The sequence below is a fragment of the Hydra vulgaris genome, chromosome 12 (genome assembly GCF_038396675.1).
Source record: "Hydra vulgaris chromosome 12, alternate assembly HydraT2T_AEP".
NCBI classification, from domain to species: Eukaryota; Metazoa; Cnidaria; class Hydrozoa; order Anthoathecata; family Hydridae; genus Hydra; species Hydra vulgaris.
In genome coordinates, this window is record NC_088931.1 from 36,667,645 (window position 1) to 36,690,074 (window position 22,430).

Below are 22,430 nucleotides of genomic sequence, written 5' to 3' on the forward strand. Positions count from 1 at the left end.
AATAAAATTAAAGTATCAGAATATTTTCATTACTTTGCTTAAAAAAAGTTTTGGTTTTTTATTTTTTTATTTTTATTAAATATTTTTAAGGTATTTTAAAAAAACTTATTTTTGCCAGTTCTAACAACGATAACTTTAATAATCCAACTTTCAATTTTTATATTTTTAATTTTATAAATTTTATATTTTTAATTTTATAAATTTTATATTTCAATTTTTATATTTAACTTGATCTTTTAATAATCTAGTTAGCGTCATTGGCGCGTGAAGTTATTACTATTTATATTTGAAACCTAAGTCAAACAAAAGAAAATCTTAGAAGAGTGAAGTTATTACTGTTTATATTTATGATATTTATATTTTGTGAATCTTAGAATAGTGAAGTTATTACTATTTATATTTGAAACTTAAGCCAACGAAAGAAAATCTTAGAAGAAACCATTTTGTTTATTAGGTTAGGAAAACCCTTAATAATTCGTGATTCATGATAGGCTGTTCTTACAATCACAGGAAAGTCTTTACTGTCTGTAGGTATCGAGTCTATACTTTAGACAAAAATAAGAATATTTTTTTATTTTATAGTCTTGTGGATATTTTAAATACATCGTGCTTGTATTCAGAATGCGTTGTCAGTATGCGTTTTTAATTTAATTTAAAAAATGATAACTTTTTAAGAAAATATTATGAGCCATTTATTAAAAATAATTATGTTGCAAAAATTTTTACAAAGTTAAAAATCTGTAAAAAGTTAAATTCTGTATAAAGCAGCAGTTTGATCTGGCAACTTTGTTGTTTCAATTTTTTAATTAGTTTTTTAAATACATTGTGCTTTTTGTTTTCAATATTTTAAATGCTTTATGTTTTTATATTACATTTTCCAGCAACTTGATTAATATGGAAAAAAATGTACATCAATAATCTTTACAGATGCATTTTTAGTTCAAATAACTGAGTTACAATTAAAACATTAACTCGTAAGTAACGACTAATACTCCGAATGGAGTGTTATTTTAATATTTTGTGTAGAGTTTCATAGTTTTTCAAATCTCATCGTAAGATATATATATCCTAAATAGATTTTATTCTATATTCCATGCAAAATTATTTTTGCATGTACACAAAACAACTTAATATATTTATTTTTGTCACATCTTGATGGTAATGAAATATTCAATTCATTTTTTATTGTTAAAGTGCTTAAAATTATTATTTCAGAGTAAACACAATTTAAAAAAATTTAAACAAATTTCAGAACAAAAGATAATCTTTTTAACAAAGCAATGCTTAAGAAAAAAAAAACATATGAAGTTCTTAAAACTTGGACTGCTTATTAAAACATTATGTCTATAATATGAAACATTATAATATGAAACATTATAATATGAAACATTAAAAATCCATTATAATATGAAACATTAAAAATCCATTATAATTCAAAAATATTGACTAGTTTGTTATGTTTGAGTGCCAAAAGACAAAAAAAAAAAAAAATTGACAATTTTTTTTTTTTGACAATTTTTTAAATTATGGGTTTTGGTCATCAAAAGCATAGACAAACTATTTTTTACTATTTTCTCATTCTCATATATATATATATATATATATATATATATATATATATATATATATATATATATATATATATATATATATATATATATATATATATATATATATATATATATATATATATATATATATATATATATAGACACACACACACACACACACACACACACACACACACACACACACACACACACACACACACACACACACACACACACACACACACACACCCTTGAACATTTAATAAGTTCCTAATATTATCAAAAAAAAGTTCTTCAAAAGTCTATCATCTTGGGTCTCAAATGAAGCGAAATTATATAGAAATTTTAAAATTGATATTTATGTTTTATAAAATAAATGTTAGATTTAACAGCATAAAAAATTAAGTTTATTAACTAAAAATGAAAAGAAGTGCATTTTTATCAATTTTTTTTTGACAATAATTTTTATTTAATAAGTTTTATAATATCAATATCATTTTTGAAATTTTCTTATAATTTTGCTTAATTTGAGACCCAACATGATACACTTTTGAAAAACTTTTTTTTGATAATGTAAGGAACTTGTTAAATGTTCAAGGGTCTTGAGGCACCCCTAAAAATATTTTTTATTTAAAATTTTTTTTAAATTTAGTGTTTTTTTTTATCATATAGAACAAGTTAAATGAGGTGGCAGCATATATCTTTTAAAAATGCTTTGGGACACCCTATATATATATATATATATATATATATATATATATATATATATATATATATATATATATATATATATATATACATATATATATATATATATATATATATATATATATATATATATATATATATATATATATATATATATATATATATATATATATATATATATATATATATATATATATATAGGGTGTATATATACATATCTTTTAAAAATGCTTTGGGACATTCTATATATATATATATATATATATATATATATATATATATATATATATATATATATATATATATATATATGTATATATATATATATATATATATATATATATATATATATATATATATATATATATATATATATATGTATATATATATATATATATATGTATATATATACATATAGATATATATAATAATAATAATATATGGTGCTGTGGCATTTAAATACCAGAACCTAACCTATATATGTTAGGCTTTAACAGCTTTAAATTTATCCAAATTTTTTTTGAAAACATTGGTTCCTTATGCATTAATAGTTTTTTTGAGGGAGGTTGTTCCACCTGTTTATTATTTGTTGGGTAAAAATGTTGTATCTTGCTATGTATATATATATACAGTGGCATGATTTCCAGGCTGATTTCCCCCAAACTCCAATACTTAATAATTCAATGTCTTTATTAGCAAGCAACCTCTTCTTAATTGACTCTTTTTTATATAAAAAAACATTTAGATCAGTAGCAGGAATAATGCAACTTTCCAGATACATGTCACACTTTTAGAGATCCAAACTCAACTCTGATTATTCTTGGAAAGTATTACACCAATCCTAGACCCATTCTATCCCTTGTAGGATCAACTCTCTTTCTTCAAAAAAATTTCTTTATTTTAAAAAACATATACTTCCAATTTATTTCTGAAAATTTTCATAACACAACACTATCTTCTTATGTTTGCTTTCTCATAATTTAGTTTTTTTTTTTTTAAAATAGGGGACTATTTTTTATGGGTGAGGTTTTTAATAGTCAAAAAATAAATACTATCAACAATTTTTTTTTGACATTTTTGCTTTAGCAAAATCTTCATCTACTACTCATAAACTAGTTAATCATTTCTAGCAACATTCATTTTATGATCCATCTAAAAAGTTTATAACAATGAAAAAACTTTTCTTAAAAAGCAATTTTTATATATTAACACTTTGAAAATGAAAAAAGTTTGTTTTGAAATTATAAATAAATAAACTATAAACTATATAAAAAAAGTTGAATGTAAAACAAACATAAAAAATTAATTTAAATTAAGTTTGATAAAAATAATTTTTTTTTTGACATGGTTCAGAAATTAAAAAAAGTAAAAAAAAAAGGACTGAGTTTTTTAAATTAAAAAAAAAAATTTAAGTTAAAATTTAATAAAATAAATTTTAATTTATTAATATTTAATAATAAATTTAATTTAAATAATAAATTTACTTTAAATTGAAGATTTTTAAAAAATGGAAAGAAAAAAATTATTTAATTACTTGTTTTTGTTGTTTGTTTTTTTTTATCAAAAAAAGAAAATAGTTTCACAATTGCAGTTAAAATGTTTTTTTACAACAATTAATTACTGCTTAATGTTTCAAAACTATTTCAACAGATTGCTCACACAAAAAGCTATCTATATGAGCAGCTGGCTTGTAAAATACCTTACCTGTTTTACATTAACTTTTCTCAGGTTACACATTTATTTCCTTTATTGACCTTAAAGATTGCTTTAGCTAATAAGTTAGCCAGTTTTTTAAAAAGATGATTAAAAAGTTAGAAAATACCTATAATATCTCTTAGAAAATATTATATGGTAAATAAAAGCATATAAAAATTTATAAAGAAGTAGCGTTTTAGTTTTTATCGATTAGGGAAGTCAAAATATATAATGCTAAAATATTCACTTTTTAATATTGGGTTTTAAAAAGCTCTTACTTTCTCATTTGGTAGCAAATGGTAGTTTCAAGCAATTAAATACAACAATTAAATACAACAATTAACAATAGTATTTCTCTAACATAACTGAGTTGGATGACACTCATCATAACAATATGGATCAATTTAAACAAGCTAAAGCGAAGACAAAAAACGATGTTTACAAGAATGATAATAACGCTGGTGGAATTACTTAATTCAGACCTTCCAAGCAGAAATGAAGTTTGGGAATGATGGGAGATTATTGATGAAACACAATTGCTGCAACAAAGGCTGTTAGCAAACTTTCAATTGAGCTTTTTTAAAAGGCACGGTTGTTGCAAAAAGAAAATTTTTTTTTTTTTTGCAACAAAAGAGCGCCAATTGAAAAGCAAATGTTTTTGCAAATGTTTATATATGTATATATATTTTCTTTTTTTGTTGTTGTTATTATTATTATTAATTAGTTACAAGGACAATACATGAACCGTAAGTTCATCATTAACTAGTAAAGCTAGTTCGTATAGCAGAATTGAAGCAACCACGGAAAATGATGTACTATGGTAACTGTTTTAGATGCCGGTCTAAATTAGTTTTAAACTTTTTCATTGAAGTAGTATCTACGACATTGTCTGGCAAGGCAAATTAACAAAAACTGTCAGGTTTGATATAACTTTAAAAAGTTATATGGGACCTGACATATATTTAACTCAATATTATTCTCTAATATAATTTTTGAATTAGATCCAATCGTTTTCTTGGTTCGCATAGAGAAGTGAGACCAAGTTTGATACACCTTGATTGATAGTCAAAAGGCTTCTTTTTTTGCGGTACTTTTGTAATACGCCGTTGAATGCTTTCAATTATAGAAATGTCCTTTTCTAAATAAGGACACCAAGTAGTAATGAAAAATTCTAGAAGTGGGTGTATATAAGCTGTATTTAGCTTTTTCCAGAGTTGTGCATCTCTACTTATGAAGCAATGTTTTAGGATACCAAGCATTTTGTTAGCCTTGGCTGCAGCAATAGAAGTTTGGTATTTTTGTTTTAGGTCATTGGAAATTAAAACACCAAAGTCGCTTTCTGATGAGGTTGATTCAAGTTGAACTCTGTTGAGACTGTTGTTTGAGCTTCGTTCATCAATAAAGTATAGGTGTGGAACGGATTTGGATTGGTTGAAATGCATTATTTTACATTTCCTAATATTTATTTCCATAAGCCATTCTTGAACCCAATTAACAATGTTGTCAATGAAAAGCATGTTTAAAAAAACTATTTTTTTAAAACTTGAAAATAATGACTTTTTTTATTTTCAGCTCAAAAACAATAGTTTTTATGCATTTATTTAAGAAAAAAGTTATTTTTTTGTAAATTGATTATTATTTTTAAAGTTTTTATATAATTATGCTTCTTTTGAGTACCAGGTTGACATACTTTAGAAGAACTTTTATTTTCAAAATTTTAGGGACCAGTCAAATTTTTAAGGGTCTTGAGCTACCCCTAAAATAATTTTTTGTTCAAAAAAATTTTAAACCTAGTGTTTTAGTATTATATAGAACAAAGTAAAGGGGTAGGAACAGGTTTTTTTCAAAAATGTTGTTTTAAGAGCCACCCTACACACTAAGGATTTTTGTGTTGTTTGCATACATTTTGCATATATTTTTGTTACTAATTTGTTCTGGTAAATCATTAATGAAGGTAGTAAAAAGCGTTGGACCAAGAACTGAGCCTTAAGGAATGCCACTAGTAACCTTTTCCCATTCCAATGTTACATTACCAAGTTGGGTACATTGAGTATGATTTGAAAGAAACGCTTTAATTCAGTTTAAAATTTTACCTTCAATTCCATATGATTTCAGCTTTTGTAGCAGTTTAGTGTGATAAACTTTGTCAAACGCCTTAGCGAAATCTAAAAAGACAACGTCAACAGGAAGCTTACGTGATGTATTTTAGGTCAGAAAATCCATAGTCTCAAGTAAATTAGTAGCACAAGATTTTTTGTTTATGAAACCATGCTGACAATTCCATATAAGATTTTGAGACAGATGCTGCATTATCTTATTTTTAACAATTTTCTCCATTATTTTGCATGGCACAGAAGTAATGGAAATGGGTCTGAAGTTGTTTGGATCCATTTTAGAACCTCCTTTGAACAAAGGAGTCACATTTGCTACAAGCCATGCCTTTGGTAACATGCCTTGTTTCATTGATTTTTGGTAGATCGTGGCTAGTGGAGTTGCTATTGTGTTAGAGCATGCTTTGAGTATGTAAGGACTTATCTGATTTTCACCCATAGATTTATAATCATCAAGAGTAACGAGGTGACTTTGAACAGACTCATAATCAAAGGAGATATAAAAAAGTGATATAGTTGTGCGTTTAGTAAAAAGTGGTAAATTTTGAATGTGAGGTTCAATGGTAAAGACAGATTGAAACTGTTTTTTAGAGTGTTGGCAATAAAACCTTGGTTGTTACTAATTTTCCCAGCCATTGATTGTAATGACACAATCTGGTTGCTTACAGTGTGTTTGCTATTAATATAAGCAAAAAATTTCTTTGGGTTTTTCTTGTCGTTAGATAAATTAATTTCATAGGTACGGATTGCACCACGAGTTGCTTTCTTTACCAGATTACGAGTTTGTTTGTACTCATTAACAAGAGGAATGGTTTTCCATTTGCTATTGACGTTGAGAAACCAGAGCTTTCTCTTGTGTTTAACAATAACAGTTCATTGAATAACAGTTCATGGGTTATCCAAGGTAATTTTCGTTTTGTTTTTTTAAAATAGTGAAAGGGATGAAATTTTGGCAGCATTTCTCGAAGATATTACAAAACAGTTGGTAACATTCATTTGCATCTAAATTTTCAAAAAGTTTTTCTCATTCCAAATTGGAAAGATAATTATTAAATGCATTGTAATCCCCTTTATTGTATGCAAATTTTGAACATCTGGAAAGCTTATTGCTGACAGTAACATTAGATAACTGAAACAGGCTTGGTTGGGAAGCGGGAGCGATTGCTCTCGATTACTGACCACAGAAATAATATTTAGTTGCAAAAAACTGGCCAGGTTTTGTAATCGTTTTGAGAACATTTAAGTTTATGTATGTCCGTAAAACAAAAATTTTTTGTTTTCGGACATACATGGGAACATACATAAACGTGAATGTTCTCAAAACATCTTGGTGCGAATAAAAGAATATTCGCGAACACTAAAAACCTGCCAAATCTATGAACAAACTAATTCTATTGATTCAAAAAATACGCTGACGAAGCGAAATAAAGTACTAGAGTTTTCTGTTGAATTGTTATAAAAAAATGCATTATTTGAAATTTGTTGAGTTTTGATATCTCTAGCGTAAATTGCTTTAAGAATATACTATCAAACGAGCTATTACTTTAATACTATGGCTCATTCTCAGAGCCACATCTGCAAAGCCATAAATCTTTTAAACTAATATTATTTGTTTACAAAAATAAATGTTTTAAATATATATTTTTAAATTGTTAATGTTTTGAAAGTTTATTATGTATTATTGATTTTTATTAGTATATTCTTATTTTTTATTTACAAAGTATATATTTTTTATGTAAATGTAATTTTGTGTATCTGTTTTTTATTCTTATGTAATCTTTTAAAGCAATTTTTACAATTTATTTTGTAAGCAAAAAGACTTTCAACAATGTTTGCGTTTCAAATTTTCAAATTGTTAATAATCATCGAAGTTAATAAAACTAATTATGAAATAATGAAGTTTCTGGTTACTAAACACAAATATGCATACAAAGTAACTTGTGCTATATATATATTTAGAAAGTTATTAAATATAAAGAAAAGTTTTTAAGTTCTTTGATATGTTTACTAGCTCTAAATATTTTTGCTTCAGTTGCCATTCTTACAAACTCGTTATACTTAAACTTAAAGTTACTTTTTTCTGTTTTAAATACTAATTAAAATTAAAAAGCCCACTCACTAAACATCAGCAATATTGTGAATCATATTAAAATAAATTTTTAACCTTTTTAGTTGGGGCCGGCGGCTATTTTTATATTGGAGGCCTTTTTATGTGCCACAGCATAAAAATGATAAAAAAAAAGTCTTCTTGACTATTTTGAGGCCCCTAATATTGCGGGGCCCTGGGCTGAAGCCCCCTTTGAACTCCAACCCTCCTTAATTCAGCACTGGAAATAAGACACGAGTATATAAATAAAAATTATATTAAACTCTTTAATAAATAAAAGAACAAATGTTTCCTTATCAAGCAATCGTAAGATGTTACTTTAATAAAAAAAATTTGGCTTAATTTTATAAAAGTTTTTAAAAAGACGATGTTTCGAAAATATTTGTTCTAAACGTAATTTTAATTTTTTTTCGCATAAGAAGTTATTTTCTTTTTCTAGCTTTTTTTTCTTCTTGTAGTTGTATCTCATCAGTCCAATTAATTTTTTTTTGAAAACTTTTTTTTTTTGTTTTTTGAAATGTTCCCAAAAGGACTAAAAAATCTGGCCAGTTTTTTGCAACTAAATATTATTCCTGTGTTCAGTTATCGAGAGCGATCGTTCCCGATTCCCGACAAAGCCTGCTGATACTGCCAGGACAAAGTGCAGTGACCTTGGTTTGGTTACATGTTGATAGAGGTGAAGTTCAAAAATAATATTAGCAAATTTGGCGTCCAAACTGGTTTCACCGCCTGTTGTATTCAACCAACTTTTGTTCCATTTGATGTTTGCAAAGTTGAAATCCCCAGTAATAATAAGGCCTTGGAAATTTTTGTTTTCAATTAGAGATTTTGAATATAAAATGGATCTAGCAATTTTATTGAAGTCTGATACACTACTAGTTGGTGGGCGATAAATACATTCTATAAGAGATAATACATCCTATAAGAGATTCTTTATTTAATATAAGTTCAAGCCAGAGTTGTTCTGAATGTTTAATTCCTTTTTGCAATTTATATTTTGTGCATTCATGTATGCTATAATAACTTTTTATATATATTGCGATAGCACCACCGTGAGTAGATCGATTTTTTCTATAAATGTTGTAATTAGGAAAAAAAGGTGCTGAAAATTCATTAAATCAAGTTTCTGTAATAAAAAATAAGTAGCAGCTAGAAAAAGCTCTTGGAGTTTTTGGTGGTTTAATGAGTTTTTAGTGGTTCAATGAGCATTGGTGTAAAAACAGTTTAGATAACTAGCAGATAATAAGTTGTTTTAATTGTTGGGTGTGTAGCTGATTGTTTATATTGTTTGGAGGGCATTGCTCTAATTGTTTGTGGTTGATATGGGTGCTTGCAAGGATTCAACCATTTTAACTTTTCTTGCATCTGCAGCTGTTTTTTCGTCCACGAAGGGATGCTTATCGATTCCATGAATTGAGATTGTTTTGGTGACATTGATACAGCAAACAATATCTCCGTGGAAAACATATCTAAAGGGCTGATCAAGTTTTAGATTAGATTGGAGCTGCTCATTCAATTTTTTTTTTCAGCATATAGCTTATTGAAATTTGCTTGCTCTGGTGGAGTACGATTTGGTCGGATAAAGATTTCTTTATATTTTGTGTTACATAATTTTTTTGCTGAGGAGATTACCTTATTACGAGCATCTATAAAGTCAAATTCAACTATAATAGTACCAGGAAGGTTATTTTGTATAAAATGTGCCGATATACAGCTTGAATTAGTCTGACAATTAATAGATTTTGTATTTACAGGTAGGTTGATTGCTTGGAGTATATCACTAACTGTACTTGTATCTTCAATTAAACATTCTTCAGGAGAATTCATTTAAGAGTTTTGCACTCCAATAAACACTACTTTAGTAGCTCTATTAGCCTGCATGCATTGGTTTTTTTCTATTGTACTCATAAGAGTGTAGTACCAACTTTGGTGATATCAGAATAAGAAGGCTTTAAAGAATGTTGCTTTTGTCGAACGGTTTTTTCTTTTCTAAGATTCTTAAGTTGTTAACGCAGTATACAATTTTCATCTTTAAGTAACTGTAACTTTTTCCATGGCTGTTTTAAAAGCAAGAAATTCGTTACATAGTACTTCATTTTTATTTAAGGCATAGGCAACTGAGTTTGTTTTCAGTAGAGCTGACATAATTGATCAAGCACTTCTGACAATTGATGCAGAACACAAATATAAATCAATAGGAGGGCTACCACCCTGAATGGTTGTACGTAATATGGTCATATATAAATATAATATATATTATAAATATATATAATATATATATATATATAATATATATAATATACATATATATATATATATATATATATATATATATATATATATATATATATATATATATATATATATATATATATATATATATATATATATATGGTCATATATAATTATAATATGTATTTTATATACATATCAAAATTTGAGAATGTTTTTTGTTTTTTTTTACGTTTTTTATGGCAAATATTGTTTTTTCGCTAAAAAATGCAGTTTTTCTGCTATATTTCTCTGGGACGAGGGGTACTGCTGCCCAAATTTTTTTTGTAGAATAGGCCCTGATAATTATGTATATATATATACATATATATATATATATATATATATATATATATATATATATATATATATATATATATATATATATATATATATATAATCTAAGTCTGTAGTGTTCAGAAGCTCTAAACATGTTTGTTGACTTATGATCTACTATAAGAAAAAAATTCATGAGATTTAATGCCTTGAAACTTATTGTTTTTAAGCCCAGAGTCCTGGAGTCCTGAAGTCCTTGCTGCCATTATACTTAAGGACTCCGGGCTCAAAAAATGATTGTTCCTCCAACCTAAAAGTCTTAATTTTTTTCTTATTAGTAGTTCATAAACTTATTTATATTTTTAGAGCTCCTGGATACCAAAAACCAGGATAAAGTAATCTTTTTGTGACTTTCAAATCCGGAGTCCTTTTTGGGACTCCGCATCCCTGATATATATATATATATATATATATATATATATATATATATATATATATATACACATACATACATACATACATACGTATATACAGGTTTAGCCAGGAAGGTGTGTGGTTTCACGTCATAATATGACCACGCAAATGCTATTTGATTTTACTTAACTTGACCACTGCTGTTAATATGTTTTGAAAATTTGTATACATTTTAAAAACGCACTAAAAAAATTATCTTAACTTAACTATAAAGACACTTAAAAAAAAACTTATTGTTAAAGAAGCAAATAAATCTTTGTAAAAAAAATAGTAAAAAACAAAATAAAAATAACTAAGTAATAATAATTAAATTGTTTATTTAAAAAATTGAAATTTTTTAAATAAACAATTTAATTTGTTACTTTATTTTAATGCGTTTCAATAATATAAAATAGTAAGTAAAGATCAAAGTTATTTAAATCAGGCAGCTTTCAAAAATGTTTTTTTTTCTTCTTAACAAAAACTTTAATGGTTCTAATATAAAGTTTATTAGAGACTTTCGCTGTTGAAAGTTGTCACTTATAAAATTTCATTTTTTTTTTTGTTTTAATTTTTATTCTTTTTTTTAAGATAAAAAAATTAAAAAAAAATCTTATAATTAATAATATAAATAAAAAATTATACAACTTTCAATGATACTTTAATTAAAATCATTAGCTACTTTATTTAAAAACATTTTGCTAATATAAAAACATTAGTAAAGATAAACGTGTTGAATTTATTTATTTTCAACATAATCAACAACCAAGTGTTTCAGTGCATTTGTTAAAAACCGTAGTTAAATCATCAAAACAAAATATTATTTGTGTAGATATAAAGACTTAAATTTGCACACCTTCCTAGCCAAGTCTGTATATATGTCTTATACTGTTGATTTAGGTGAGTATTGTGACATTGTACTGAAATAGCCTGCTGGCGGGGGCTCCAATACTTTTTTTTTTGTTTTTTTTTTGTTTGTTTAAACTTCCCAAGGCCAATAAGGCCACTACAGATGAGGAGGCTACTTGTGGTTATAACCCTCTCTCAACTTTATAACTCCGAAACACAAACCTTGACAAACAAGGCTGCTGCGCGGAGAAACAAGTTGAGTTTTTTACTACCAGGGGCGTGGTGGGGATCAAACTCAAAACCTCTCGCTTATAAAGCGAGCACTCTACCATGACACCACTACCGCATACATACATTGACTGACAAATAGCAAGACTCGCAGCGGAGTGCTGCTACATCGACTGAGGGTTTGACATGGGGCAGCAATCTTTTCATTCATTATTTATTTTTTTCTTCTTTTTAAAAAAAAGTCATATCAATTTAGATAAGCAAAAAAAGTGAGCAAATGCTTACATAAGTATGCTATAGTATATATATATATATATATATATATATATATATATATATATATATATATATATATATATATATATATATATATATATATATATATATATATATATATATATATACTGTAGACAAGATACAAATTTCACTTTAATTTAAAACAAAATTTAAAAGAAAACACCATACAGATAATTTTTTTAAATTATACTTTTGTACAGGAACTTTTTCCGCACCCTGTATTTATATATAGTCATATATCAGATAACAAAAACGAGCCTCTTTGAGTGTTCTTGTTGGGGAGGTGAATAAAGTAAAAAAAAAAAAAAGGTCATTCTTTTCCTTGAGTATTTTATTTTGTTAATTGGATATAAAAAATACAGTTTTAAATATAAAAAAAATTAAAGGGGTATTAAAAATCTAATGATGCATAACAGCATGTATGTTTTTTTGTAGATTTCTTTTTATACAACATAATACAAATTTTAAAAACAAATATGAGTTAAACCACTATCTCTTTTCTTCTTTTTTCCCCCAGATATTTGTCTGCTGAAAGTTCTTGCCAGTACTTGCGAATGGAATAGATGTTTCAACTGAAATGTTGTATCACACTTTTAATCAATTTCATCTCTTATATTTGAAATTTTTGGAATATTTAAAGCAAAATTTTCAGTTTTTGCTGCATTATCTATATCATTTTTTGATTTCATTGCTAAATTATATTGCATTTAATTATCAACATCTTGCTGTTACCAGTTCTCAGAATAGTTTTAGATGATGCAATTTTCTTTGCGTGAATCTTTTTCATAGCTAAGCTTATTAAAAGTTGAGCTGTTGAGATTTAAATTTTTTTTTGTACATAACTTGTAATGTTAAAAAATTAATTTTTTATTTGACTATATGTATAGTCAAATAAAAAATTAATTCTTTAAATAGGTCCGATGAAGTTGATATTTAAATTAATAACTTTTATTATAGATTTCCACAAAATTTTCAATTTCATCAAGAATTTCAGTTTTAATAGTTTCATTACCTTTAAGGAATTTCAAAAATTCTTCTGAATGATTCTTCTCTGTAAACTTGTTTCCTTTGCATTTGTTACTTTTGGGTTTATTGATAAGCTCAAGTTTCCTTTTAAACTGGAATTCAACTGGACTGGTTCCAAGACTAGCTGTTATAATTCTTCTTTTTTTAATAATTAATTATTTTTTCAAGTATTAAGTTGGTCTGGATTTTGAATGATTTTTTCTGATACAAAATTAATATCAGCTGCTGTTGATGTAGGTTTGAACTCAGTTTTTATTATTATTTTTTCTTTCCTTGTCTCAGAATAGTATTTCTTTTGATGATGATTGCATATAATTTAGCCTATTGTTTTTTTTTATAAATTTTTGTGGTTTTGAAGTGTTTTTTTTATAAATTTTTTAAGTGTTTTTTTTATAAATTTTTGAAATTTATTTTGATTCACTCCTAACAAGGCTGCAAGCAACCACTATTAAGTTGGGAGTTACTGGAAAGAAAAAAACGAGTTATAGAGCAAGGAAACAGTTGATAGAAGACTTAAAAAGTTGAAGGTTGTATGAGTCAGGAAAACATGATGATAGAAGAGAGTTTCAAAGGTTTGAAGTGCGGGGAAACTAGATGAATAAAAGTTTTTAGAGCATGCAGGGACATGCAGGGACATTTTAGAGCATACAGGGACGTTTTTAGAGCATGCAGGAAAAGAATGAGACTTTGCTAAATGGTGAGTAAAGCAAGAATGATTTTTAGTTGGTGGAACTAGAGATGATAGCTCCTTTTAGCAGCCACCATGATAGTATTTGTAGAAAAGAAAAAGAGATAAAACTTTATGACGATGGGAAAGAGGCTCAAACTTAGCAGATAGAACAGGACCAACTATGTTTACAAGCGTATTGGGCCTTGTCAAGAAGAGAAAGAGCATCATTAGAAGAATCACCACAAATATGATAATAGTATTCTATACAGGGACAAGTAAGAGATTTATAGAGGTAGAGAATAGAATCAGAAGTTAGAAAATTGTGAGCATGATAAAGAGAGGCAACCTTAGCAGATACTAATTTAGCAATCAATTGTATATATGGTTTCCATGAAAGGTCAGAAGACATAAAGAAGAGAACTCAGTGAGAGGGTTGCCTTTTATTAATATAAGAATGTTGACAGTATTGTGATAGTTGTTTATTCTGTTACAGAAGAGAGATCAGATTCACGATCGGTGCCTGTTTTAAGCGATCAAAAAAAGAAGACTTTTTGTTAAGACAGGAGTATAAAGTTGAGTCACCAGCAAAAAGAGCTACTTTAGATGTTAGGTTGTCAGAAAGATCATTAATGTAGATAAAAAAAAAAACAGGACCATAGATAGAGCCTTGCTAATAAGAGAAAGAAGACTGATTGAACAATAATTGGAGGGATAAGAATGTTCACCGGAGTTTTTAAAAATTGGAGCAACAGATGCCATTTTCCAGCAGGCTGGAAGAACAAGTTTCAGTTAAGTACTTATAAAATAGTTTAGAGAGAATTAAAGAGAGTTCTGGAGAACAATTTTGTAAGACTATGACAGGAATGTTGTCTGAAACACAAGCCGCAGAAGAGCTTAACCAAGATTGAGTTTGGCGATGGAAGCTGGAGTGATTTGAATGTCTAACAATGGGTTAATCTGTTTAATTGGAATGGATGGAAGAGAATGACCATAAGATTCAAGGCTTGAATTAAAAGAAAAGCACTTTGTAAAAAGTTCTATCCTTGGGAGAGGTAATAAGATCAGTCTCAAGAATGAAAGATGGAATGTTAGACCTACATTTGTTAATGACGCTGTTGAAGATTTTCCAAAAGTTAAGTTTCGAGATAAAATACAAGATTTAGTGAATTGAGAATAATGGAGCTTAGCATCTGACAGCTCATTTTAACATCGATTTCTTACAATAATAAATAGCCGTTTGTCCTCGAAAGTTGTTCTCTTGAAAAAGATGAAAAAAATGATCACGATTAAATATAGCAGCTGCACAAGAGGGTGAAAACCATGGAGTAGAATGAGGCTTGACTTTGGAACTAACAAGATGGAATAAAAGCTTCTATTCCTGTCTGAATCCAGGTTACATAAAAAGCATATTTCTCAGCTGAAAGAGAAAGGACATCAGCCCAAGCACCGTCACAAAGAAAGTTGCGAGAATAATCCCATTCAGCTTTAGGGTAGTAGTAAGTAGTGCAATGATAGGGTGAGTCTGAAAAGGAAGTAGGAGATAAAAGATTTAAAGATATTGCAATGTCAGAACCACCTAAAAAAGAAAAAGGAAAAATTGACCACAAGCTAGGTGCAGAGACAAGACATAAATCAAGGAGTGAAGGTAAGTGATTAGGGAAAATGAGTCACAAAGTTAGCTATCTAAGAAAGAGATTGAGAAATGCAGAAGTTATAGGCTTTAGTTTCATCATGGTCAGTGGCGTTAGAGCCAAGCCATTCAGTGTGATAAATATTAAAGTCACCAAAAACAACAACATTGGCAGAGGGGTAAAGAGAGAGGGCATGGTCAATTTGATCAGAAGTTACATCTAAAAGAGTGTTGTCTTGGGAAGAAGGAGAACGATAAAAAACAAAGAGGAAGGTGATAGAGTGATAGGTCGCTAAGCAGAAGCACATAAAAGTATGGTCAAAGGATTTGAACCTGATTTCACGAAAAACTGGTGAATTGATTTGTCTGTATACCCCCAAGTCAATCGTGTGACTATTGGAGTCTTTGTGAATCAAATGATAGTACCCATCAACACTGAGATCAGAAAAAGGAATAGCAGTTTAAATCAGTCATGACCTCTTAAGCAATGTGCTATGCAATTTTCTTAGTCCTGTTAATTAATCCTAAGTAAGTAATTTTTCAGCAGTTGATGGAATGAGTCTCTCTATAAACTACCACAGAGTTCAGGAAACCTTACTACCAGCCGGCTTCAGAACCATTAAACTGAGTTTTAGAGCTGTACTCTCATTAGGAGATAACAGAAAGAGTTGCATAGCTACTATCAAGGAGGTTCATTGTTAAAGAGGACATTCCTGTCTCTTTTAATATTATAATTTTAAAATTACAATTGCTGGCAGAACTCCACATTTAAAGAGAATCATATCACGGAGTTCACTTTGCTGGCAATCAATGTCACTTTATGCTAAATGATGGGGATCCAGCAAACAGCAGAAAAAAGTTCAGCCTTTCAAATTTTTGGTTTTATTAACACATTAAAATTTTCGGCTATTTTTACTTTTTGCTTTTTGTTTTGGCATGACACTGAAGAAAGACTTTGCTGAAAGTTAAAGACTTTGCAGTTCATGAATTCTATTTAGCATTACAAAACTGCAGCATCACTCCAAAAGTCCATCTGAATCAGTTTATCATCTCTTCAGTACTCACTAAACAAAGTATCGTTCAGAATATGCAGAAAGGCTTCTGAGCTGCCTTGATTAACAGCAAGCAATTGTTTTTAAAAATTTTAATTTTTCTCTGTCAGAATTTTCTACATTAATAGAAAATTTTCCTGTTGGAATTTTTTTTATTAAAATATGACTATTATAAATGAAAAAAATGTTGTTTTGTAAGGTATTTTCTTACTTGAAAAATAGAATTTTGAGTGCTGTAAAAATGCAAATGTTTGAGATGCTGTCATTCTGCTCTTATGTTCAATAAAAAATTAACCAAAAAATTTAAAGCATGAATTATCTATTTTAACATTTTTAAGTCTAAACCAGTCTATAAATAATAATTAAGTGAATATCTATATAAATAAAAAATATTTTGAAAGTCCAAATTTTCCAATCTAGTACTAAAAGATTATTAAGAATTTCTGAAGTTAATATGATATATGCATTTCATTCGAAATGGAATGGAATTTTATTTGCTTGCACCTCAAATCAAATATCTATTTAAACTATTATTCTGCATTGTAGGTAATGCTTTTTAAGTTGGTTTTATGTTAATGCGATATGTAGGTAAAATCTTAGAATAAATTCCTGGAACTCTTGATAAAATAAGTTTCTTGTCAAAAAGTAACTTAATACTAATAGTTTCTTAAGATTTTGTGGTTGTACTAGTTTCTTATGAACAAGTTTTATTTAAAAAAAACTCTGTTTAAGTTTTGTTTTAATTTCAAGTTTTAGAAAGAAACTTTTAAGTCTAGAGAACCAATAATACATTATAAAAATTAAGGAATCCTAGTCTATTAATATTGTTGTATGGTATAATAATATATATTGTTACTATAAAAACAAATTTAACAAATAGAAATTTTAAGATTACAAAAATAAATTTTTAATTATTGTCTGATTCTTACAGGAAATGGCTCTCAAATGGTAAAAATACTTATGGTAAAAAGCAGGGATGTGGAGTCCCAAAAGGACTCCAGCTTTATATCTCTACTTGTTCCAAGTCTGTAGTGTCCAGAAGCTCTAAACATGATTGTTGACTTATGATCTGCTATAAGAAAAAAGTTCATGGTATTTAATGACTTGAAACTTATTGTTTTTTACCCCGGAGTCCTGGATTCCCGGAGTCCTTGCCGCCATTATACCTAAGAACTCCGGGTTCAAAAAGCGATTGTTCTTCTAATCTAAAAGTCTAAATTTTTTTCCTATTAGTAGTTTATAAACTTATTTATATTTTTAGAACTCCTTGATACCAAAAACTAAGATAAAGTAATCTTTTTGTAACTTTCAAATCCTTAGTCCTTTTTAGGACTCCGTATCCCTGGTAAAAAGTAGTAAAGCAAAATAAATTTGAACCAATTTTTATCTTACCCAAAATTATGAAACAATCAAAATGTAATGTATAATGAAAACATAAGATTTAACTTAACCTGAAAACAACCATAAATATTTGTTTTTTGTTCATCAATATATTATTTTAATATATTAATGTATAAGTAAATATTTTGATGTCATTAATTAATTTTTCTGTCAAAATGTTAACAATAGTCTTGGAAACATAAATAAATAAAAACTAAGAATAAAATTTGTACATAAATTTGCAAAGCTGTGAAATTTATAAAATCTGATAATTAACAGATAAAGATAAAGATATAAACATGCTGAAAAAATTATAATTCAATTAAAATTTTTTGAAGATAAAAAGTACATATTTTTTGAACTCTGATCATAAAATAGTATTTATCTTATGAATATTTTTGTTTTTTTGTCATATTCAATATTCTCGATAATTATTTATACAGAGATCAAGAGAGTCAATGATTTTTAAAGGCTTTTATAACTAACTCTTTGACTTGTTGAGTTAGTTGAGCAAATTAAGTACTCTAATTAAGAACTCTATAAGTAACTAAATTAAGAACTCTATAAGTAACTCTATTAATAAATTAGTTACTAAATTAATAAGGGATCTTCCTTAAAGTACATACGCTCGGGTGGGGGAGAGGGGTCTGCAATGGCGTATATAAGATGGGGGGCAGGTGGTTAATTATAAAAGTAAGAAACACTAAATTAAAAAAAGACAATATAAAATGTTGGGTAGGTAGGTTAAAAGTGTAGGTACTTTTAGGGAGGTAGAAGATACTCAAAAAAGCGTATACCAAATTGCAGGGGGGGGGGGGTTGAAATAAAAGCGTATGTACTTTATGGACCACTCCTAAGTTAGTGAGTCTGGTTGGTTGTGGTAAACCTATATAACTCAAAATTGTTACTTAAAATTCATTAAAGTTTAAAAAATGTTTTAAAAATTATGTTGAACAGATTTGTTACTGTTTTATTTGAACTAACAAATTTATAACTGATTTGGTATCATCTTATATTCCCCCTGAATTGTCTGTGCAGCTACATAAACATTTTAAATATTTTTCAAAAAAGATTTTTTTGTCATTTATGGTCCTAGATTGTTTGATGCATGATGCAATTATTATTAGAGTAAAAAGTTTATATTTAGTAAGTCTATGCTATATGGTTCAATTGTTTGCATATCTTTAAGTAAATGTCTATACAAATATATAATAGTATTTTATTATTTTTTAATGCCGTCACCTTGATCCTCTTAAAATATGTAAAGCAATTACATTTTTATCTCAGAAAAAGGAAGGAAAAAAAAAAAGTGAATACTAAAAGCTTAAAAACAAACTCATTGATTGCTATTAAATTATAAATACAATAATGCAAACATTAAAAAAAGTGACTTCAGTTTAATTTTTTCCTATATTATAAAATTTATTTTAGTAAAATTGAATGATTTATCTAGCTATGAAACTAACTCTGCAAAAAACTTGTATTACTTTTTTTTATTGTTTTATATATTTTAATATTTATAAATTTAACATATTTTTTACTGTTTTATAGCTAACAATTTATAAGTATTTTAAATTTATAACTGGTCTGGTATCAACTTTATATTAACACTGAATTTTTTGAATTGTTTTTCAAAAAAAAAAAATTGTTATTTTTCTAAATTGATACATGCATAATGCAATTATTATTAGAATAAAAAGTTTATATTTAGTAAGTCTATGCTATATGATTTAATGCTTTGCAAATTTTTAAGAAAATGTCTATACAAATATTTTATGGTATTTTAATATTTTTAATACCATTACCTTGATCCTCTTAAAATATGTAAAGCAATTTTTTTTTATCTTGGTGCAAGGAAAATAATAGTAAAAAAAAATTCCAAAAGCTTGAAAACAAACTTATTGACAGCTATTATAAATACCTCAAATTGAGTTATTCAAATTTGTAATGAAAAATATTTTGTTCCCTAAATATGCATTATTGGAAAAATATTGTTTGATTTTTATTATCAAGTATTTTTAAAGTTAATACTTGGATTATTTATGTTCATATTAACTATCTATATATTATATTAACTATGCATATGCTATTTTAACTAACCTTATATTATGGTAACTATATGTTTTGGTAATTTTCTATGTACTATATGCAATGTTTTAAATACTCAGGTTAATTGTTAGTGGTTTCAATTTATTACTTTAAATCTTTTTAATAATAATCTTGTTAAGATAAAAATCTCATTAAAATCAAACAGCTAGCAAATTTAACTTAAAATTGTTGAATACCATTATTTATCTAATTTTTGAAGTGTAATATGTTTCCAAAGTATCAAGAGTGTGACATATTTATGTAATAAAAAAAAAAAGAGCTTGTTTTCTAATTATTTTTTTTTTACTTATTTACTTTTTGTGGATAAAATTTTAAATGAGTATTGTTGAAATATAAAACAAATGTTGCTTCAAAATGTCTCTTGCAGTGTGTCATTAAAATATTCTACAAGGTCACCTGTTTAGATTATAAGATATAAGAGGTAAAGTTGCTGATAAAAATAAAGATTTCTTTTATAAATCTTATAAGTTGCAAATTATACATAGTATGAAATTATCTATTGTTATTGACTGTTTTTAGCATTAGTTAGAAAATAACAAAGTTTTTTGCTTATTTTAGTATTATAAACCTAAATGAAGTGTTATATTTCAACTATTTGCATAGTTGCAATTGATATATATATATATATATATATATATATATATATATATATATATATATATATATATATATACATATATATATATATATATATATATATATATATATATATATATATATATATATATATATATATATATATATATATATATATTGACTAATATAACTTGGTTTCCATTCTTCAAGTAAAATTTTTGTCTGATGTTTTTGTTTATTTATGTAATTAATTTTTCATGCAGTTAGCTGACTTGTTTGAACAGAAGATTGTTTACAACTACTAAGTTCTGACTGTTTTTTTTTTTTTGTGTGTGTTATTATAGCGCGGAGCTAAGAGTAAATGTTTACCTTTAAAATTCACCAAAAAAATTACATATGGTGTAATGCTTTTTTTTGAACTAGTTAATTGTTTAAATTTTATATTAATGTTGCATTAATGCTTTATATTAGCATTAAATAATAATTTTAAAGTATGAGGTTTAAAGCAATAATAATATAAGAATTTATTGTCTTTTTTAATCTATTTTTTCTACTTTACACTTTTTGAAGGTTTTTTATTTATGTCTACAAACCACTAAATTTTGTTGGTCATGTTTTGAAATGTTGTAAACTGCATTTTACATTTAGTTTTTTAAAATTTAATTTTTATGTAAATTTTATGTAATATAAAAAATTGTTGTAAATTAAATTATTGTAACATGACTTTGTCCTTATCGTTTTCTATCATTTGTTTTTGTTGCTATAGTAATAGGTTTTGTAAAAAGTTTTCAAAGTTATTTGCATAACACATTTTTATTATTATCCTCAAACTTCTTTTAAATTATATATCTTCAAAATATTTTCAGAAATAATATAAAATGAAGTTTTAACAGTTAGAAAGTTTTTTATGTGACATGGTACGCAATATGAATGATTTATCAACGAATTACTGCACCTCAAAAACACTTTCACTTTCAAATGCAGATGAGAAAAATTGTAAAATCTATTCATTAGAAAGCGAAAAATCTAATAAACCTAGTGTTCGTGTTGGTATTCCTGCTTTGTTTACTTTGCAAAGAAGCATTGATGAAGATACAATGCATGAGTTTCCTGATAGGTTAGATCTTTGTTCGATGTGATTTTCTTAGCTTTTCAAATAACCATTTTAAATTTAAGCTCATTGTTTTATGTGCCTTTGCCTATTATTAAACTGTTACAAACTTAACTGCTATCATCAAGTTAGGCTTAAAATTGAAATTAATTGATTAAATTTGTAAAATGTAAATCTTGAAATCTAGTTGGAAGTCGTTTGGAAATTATTCCTTACAATGCAGTCGTAGAATTATTAAAAAAAAATTACAGATCTGTACTGCTTTTTAAAGTAAAAATAAATTTTTGAGTTGAAAAAAAGTATATAATAGAATTATGGTTATTATTATTAA

The 22,430-nt window shown here is 26.5% G+C and overlaps 1 protein-coding gene across 2 annotated transcripts in view; it reads left to right on the plus strand.

Moving 5' to 3' along the window:
* Positions 1-873: 873 nt before the first annotated feature.
* Positions 874-22,430, plus strand: part of LOC100204578 (uncharacterized) — a 34,863-nt gene continuing 13,306 nt past the window's right edge. The window contains exon 1 of one of the 2 annotated variants that reach the window (XM_065813119.1): positions 874-974. Coding sequence is in view for 1 of the 2 variants with exons in the window: in XM_065813118.1 (XP_065669190.1) it covers positions 21,903-22,105 (203 nt within the window). In the remaining variant the exon portion in view is untranslated. Of the gene's footprint in view, positions 975-21,778; positions 22,106-22,430 lie in introns of those variants that run through there. The other variant, XM_065813118.1, reaches the window with a different exon arrangement.